Here is a 6,000-nt window from a genome sequence, read left to right as displayed (position 1 = left end):
TATGGGGCAGTATAAAAATATGAGAGAGAGAGAGAGAGAGAGAGAGAGAGAGAGAGAGAGAGAGAGAGAGAGAGAGAGAGAGATGCTGGTTCCCAATCTCACAAACCTACAATTCCCACAGTTCTTTCATGGCAGCTAAAAAGCTTTTAAGACGTACAAGAATATGGAGAAGGCATCTGAAAAAATTCCCACAGGAGGAACTCTGATATTCTCTTTGATTTTCAATTTCTCCCTGGGAGATACCCTGAAATACTCTTCAAAAGGAGTGCAGCTCCCTTCTAAGCATTTGATGAATCTCCCACCCACCCACCATTTTACTACTCTCTCCCCACCAAAGCTAACAACCCATATCTTCAACCCCCAAAATATATTTTCCCCAGAAGTGTCTTTCCTCTCACCCTCAAAATTAAAGTGAGAAGCTGATCCTCAATCTTTTCCTCTGACTACGCCCCTGCTTTTCAGATTTTCAGAAGCCAAGTTTAAGTTTAGCACTGTTCAGACATTATGTGCATACAGGTATCTGTACTCATGTGCATGTTTTTGTATGAATGACTGCCCATGCTTCCATGTCAAAAATGAACCTAGCTACTGTTCAAATGCAAGGTAGATAGGAAGTGTACTATTGTATGTGCATTGAAGATAATGTGTGAATAAATGTATGTGTATACACTGTACACAGATTGTATGTGCATTCAACATGATTTGTGAATAGGGATCTTATGGCATGCACTTCAGTAAATATTTTGGATATGCACTTCAGTAAATATTTGGTAGTGTTTCATCAGAGCACAGGAATTACTTTCTACCCTGACAGAGCAAGAGCTGGAAATTATTCTGGCAGTTCTCTGCTTAGACTTTATTTTACAACAAAAGCCAAAGAGATGCATATGAGCCAGGGGAAGGGATACAAGTCAGTCATGTTGAACTAGCACAACTAAAGTAACAATACAAAATGAAGGGGGTGGGTGGGAATACATACAGGTTTACATATTACTTCACATTTCTCCACCAAAGCAAATATTCTATGTAATTACAAAGAGGGGAAACCATTCTTTTAAAAACGTATATTAGCATTGTTTGAAAAGTAAGGGCCAATTCATACAGTACATCTTGACCTGGTGATATCATAATGGGGTTATGACTACTTCACCATGGTGATTTGTTGTTGTTGTTGTTGTTAATGCCCTCCCATGCAGAGACAACTGATAGTGACCACCAGAAGAAATACTCCAAAAAGTACTCCCTAGAAATACTTTAAATACCATCCGTGGCTGCTTGCAGGCACGTTCTCATGAATTAATTCCCATTAAAAAGTTGATGAGGTATAAATAATCTTGGACATCATGACTATATTTTTTTAAAAAACGGCTGCAATCCAGACTAATTTACTAAATAGTATTACTCAAGAGCTACTCTGAAGAACTATTTAACTTCAATAGGACTTCAGTTGAGTAATTTAGTCAGGATGTCAGTCAAAGTATGTCCCAGTGATTACTGGGAAAAGAATTTGTTTGTGGAAGCCAAGCTGAATGTGTTTTATCAAAATGCCCTGAAAGGTACACACAATTTTGAGAGATCGTTAGACCTGGAGTTGTGTGGAAGCTTATAAGAGGGCCTGCTGTGAGAAAATGCAAAGAAGCCTTTCAGAAAGAAGTTTGTCCACTACTGGCAATTTTCTCCATGTTGCAGGCACAGAAGTGTGTTAGGCGTGTTCTAGGGCACATCTGTGTGCAGGAAAATGAGCCTAGCCATGGCCTCCTATGAACCAAGTAAGTGCCCCAGAATATATCCCAGAATTCTTTGCAAAATGGATTGATGAATACACATGGAAGGGTTCCCTGAAGACTGAATGTTTGAAAAAACCATTGGTTTAAATAAATGAGTATATTATTTACACAGACTTTACAGCATGGGGAGCAGCCACCTTAAGTGGTGCATTGGGGAAATGCTTGACTAACAAGCAGAAGGTTGCCGGTTCAAATCCCGACGAGGGCAGCAGTGATATAAGAAGATGCTGAAAGGCATCATCTCCTACTATGCAGGAGGAGGCAATGTTAAACGTCTCCTGTATTCTACCAAAGAAAACCACAGAGCTGTGTGGGTGCCAGGAGTTAAAATTGACTTAACAGCACACTTTACCTTTAACATGAGGAGCAGGCCACAATTTTGGATGATCAGGAGAACCACATAATAATAGAAGTTCTATTACATTTTCATACAGAACATAGCAGAACAGTTCAATGTAAATAGTCCAGTTTTTTTACAACAGCAAATAGCTCTTTCATGTAAATTGAGAGAAGGTGCTAGGTTCTGAATAACCACAGATTTAGCTGGGCTCTGTTCTTACATCAGTTTTAACAATTCAGTTTGAAACACAAACTCCAAGTGGTGTTTATACTTTGCCCCCGTAGTACTTTCTTCCACAGCATTTTTCAGTGATAGTAATTGCTGAAGGCATGCAAAATATACAGCAGAGTTGTGACGAATGCAAAGAACTGAAAAAGAAAAAAGGAGATGATGGGTTTATGATCCTCACAAGGTGGTTCAGATGAATAGGGTTTAAACGGGGTTTTGCAGTGCATGTAGAGAGGCAATTTTGATGAATACCCCTCACACACGATTAAAGGACATGCCACAAATGAGTCAGCCTTGAGGAACATCAGGGTGGGCAAATTCTCAGTATGTCCCTGCCTTCATCACAGGTAGGGGGCCAGTGGAGGGCATGTTCAACTGAACCAGCCCACGGTCATTCTCCAAGGTAGATCACTATTACTCCCATTTTACAGATGGGTTTACCTGAGACTTAAAAGGTAGCAACTTGGGGTGACACAATGAGACTGCTGCTTCAGAGGGGGAAGGCCCGAACAGGCCAAAGAGCTGGCCGAACGGCAGGCATAGGCATGAAGGGAGACCGGCAGGGGGAGAGGGAACCTCTGTGGACTCTCCTGCCGTCTTCAACAACTCCCCCGAAGGGGGTAAGTAAAAAGAAATTCTTTCTTTTTTTTAATGTCAACAAACCCCCCAAACAGTCGGGGGGTGTTCAGTCTGGGGTCGGACCGAACAGGGGATGGTTTGGTTCGACGTCGAACCTGTTTGCACATCCCTATTGCCAATCCGCCAGAAACTGGCAGCTAACTCCAACAAAGACTGAAAAGCAGTCCTAGAGATTTGATTTTATTTTATTACCTTCTTATACTGCCCCTCATCCCTAGACTCCAAGGGCCGTTTACAAATACAGTATTAAACATATAATAGAACAACAGAAAAACCACAATAGCAATTAGTCACTCTCTCCCCTCAGTGGTGATGCTCCTAATGGCTTGAAGTGATGAAACAAGGTTTGGGGGGAAAGATCTCCATGAATAAGTTCAGACTTGACAACCCTATGGACAGACCAAAGGAAAGGCAAAGTGCGGCTGGAGGGTTTCTTTAACAGGACCTTTAGGGCCACTGGGGTATGTAGGTAACTTACTGTGGCCGCAGCATTAAGCTGATAGTAGCGAGGTAGAAGTTCTTCAGGCCGCACTTCAGTCTCAGAGCGGATTGTTGCATTAGCCTGCAGGACTGCAGCGCTCAAATAAAAGATGCCAGTGGCTCCGTGGTAAAGACTGTCCTGCAAAAGGAAAGCACCAAGTGTGTATTAAGACCACTACTTCTGTGAGCCCCACCCCCATCAAAAGTGCAAGAGTAAGTCTTGCATGAGTACGTCTTCTTGTGCAGAGGCTGTAGCACTCCCCCCACCCCACCCCTGGAAGATCCATCTGGCTCATTCCCTAATAATCTCCCAGAAATGTTTAAAAGCCTTCCGTGTCTGAATTTATTGTGGATGCTCTGCACTGGGAAGGGCGGAGGGATGCTGTGTCAAGAAAAGTTGACTTTTGTAACCTAAATAGATTGTGGAAACAGAGAATATAGTTGCTAATTTGCAAATTTTATTCTCCTACTAGTCATAAGTTTTGTGTTTTGAGATGTCACCAAGTATCACTTACACACTTCATGACCTTAAGGACTAGAAACTTGTTTCAACTTGTTTTTTTAAAAAAAAGATGCTGAATTCAGCACCTAGTAACAGATACTGTGATCACACACTACACTGGTGGAATCACAGAATACATGCTCAGGGGTGTAGCAATAATTGAGTGGATGGGTTCAAAGGACCCGGCAGCCCCAGCTCCTGAGGCCCCCCCCACTCCACTCCTCCTTATTTTCTTCATTACCTCCCTCACTCTGATGGGCCACTGGGGAGAGGGGCAAACACAAGCCCCCTTTCCCCTAGCTACACCTCTGCTTACAAGCTGGTGAAATTAAGCACAACATGCATGCCATGATGGTGCATCTAGTATTGCTGTGCGGTGTGCCTCTAGATCAAAATCACCCTAGGTGCCCCCCAAATTGGGGGCTGGTCCGAGTTGGAACCAAGTTGGACCTGGTTCTGCCCAGTTCAACTGGCTTGCTATGGCCCAACAAGATCTAGGGAACCATGGTTGGAGAACTATGGGCAATGCCCCAACCTGTAGATACCAGGGGTTGGACATGAGACCTTCTGCATGCAAAGTAAGTGCTCTACCATTGGGCTACAGCTCCTCCCCAATTAAATGCACATAGTCTAAACGTGGAACCAAATGTGGTAAACACCACACTGAATGCAGGGGGATTGACTTGACTTGGAAGACAGGCACACAGGAAGGAGGAGTGAGGTTCCTGCCCCCACTTACCAGGATTCTCCAGGATGCAAAGTTTTTGTGGAAGCCGAACAGGTAGGACATTAGGAGCAGCAGGGAGATGAGAAAGGAACTGACTGAGACGTACATAACCCATCCCTGCAGCAACGGGAAATACACAGTAGTGGCTGCTACAAGGATCCATACCCAGCACCCAAAGAACTGTAAGGGGGATAAAAAATGAAGACACATAAATAAGCATCATTGAACACATTTATACCATACGACCTTGATTCTGTCTGTCTAGATGCTATGCCCTTCTAGACATTGATTGTATCAATTTAATATTCTAATATAGTGCCTACCGAGTTGTGAATGCTAAATGCATTTTAAAATGGTAACGCAGTAGCACTAGCAGCAAATAAATCAAACCATCTGCCTAAGAAGTTCTGGAACATTTCCCCCACCTGGGAGGGATGTGTTTCTATGTCGTGGTTAAAGTGAGTCTAATGGAGAGTGTACATACTACATAAAATATCAGTGAACACATGCATTCATCGGGCTTTCTCGGTTGCTGACCCAAAACTGTGGAATGCGCTCCCGGCTGAGATATGATCCTCTCCATCTCTGACAATTTTTAAAAAGCATTTGAAAACCCACCTCTTCACCCCAGCTTTTTCAGTTCTTTAAAATTTTAAGGTTTTAATCTGTGGATGATTTTTAAATGGTTAATTTGTTTTAAGTTTTTGGATAGGTTAACTTGTTTTATGCTATTGTTAACCGCCCAGAGACAAAAGGGTGGTTTGGAGTGGTGTACAAATTTGACTAATAAATAAATAATAAATAAATAAATAATAAACTCATATAAGTCATGGAGAATGTGTGGGAAACTGTATGTGCATACAGATCTGTACATGTGTACACTGTACACACACACACACACTGTACATGCATTGAACACAACATGTGAAAAGGGCTATAGTTATGCATCCATGGGCCAAGAACAACTCCGATACAATCCTAGGTTCATTTTAACATTACTCACATTGGTCTTGACACTGGAATGCAAACTAGCATTCTCAATGTTCTATGCCAGTAAAACAGTAAAAGGTGGGTATATTTTGGCCAAAATACAAGAGGCAAGAAACTGGAATGTACAACTAACAGCAGCAAAACACCTGTTTAATTGTTTTTCATAAGTTCAGTGGCAGATCAGCTTGTGTTTGATCACTTTCTAAGCAACCTTGAAATATTAGACAATTTTTCAATATAATACTGAAATAGTCAACAATATTTCATCCAACTTCTCTCCATCGAACATCTACCCTCAAGAAAAGCT

At 42.1% G+C, this 6,000-nt stretch overlaps 1 protein-coding gene across 1 annotated transcript in view; it reads right to left on the bottom strand.

Annotated features, from left to right (window-relative positions):
• Positions 1-829: 829 nt before the first annotated feature.
• The window catches only part of MALL (mal, T cell differentiation protein like), a 31,792-nt gene continuing 26,621 nt past the window's right edge, over positions 830-6,000 (bottom strand). Inside the window, exons 2-4 of the mRNA XM_053284410.1 lie at positions 4,716-4,883; positions 3,473-3,613; positions 830-2,495 (exon numbers count right to left, since the gene is read on the bottom strand). Coding sequence (XP_053140385.1) covers positions 2,433-2,495; positions 3,473-3,613; positions 4,716-4,883 — 372 coding nt within the window. The 3' untranslated portion in view covers positions 830-2,432. The remainder of the gene's footprint in view (positions 2,496-3,472; positions 3,614-4,715; positions 4,884-6,000) is intronic.

This window comes from Hemicordylus capensis, chromosome 1 (genome assembly GCF_027244095.1).
Source record: "Hemicordylus capensis ecotype Gifberg chromosome 1, rHemCap1.1.pri, whole genome shotgun sequence".
Lineage (NCBI taxonomy): Eukaryota > Metazoa > Chordata > Lepidosauria > Squamata > Cordylidae > Hemicordylus > Hemicordylus capensis.
Note: the sequence above shows the minus strand (reverse complement) of the source record. Positions and strands in the feature narration are given on the sequence as shown.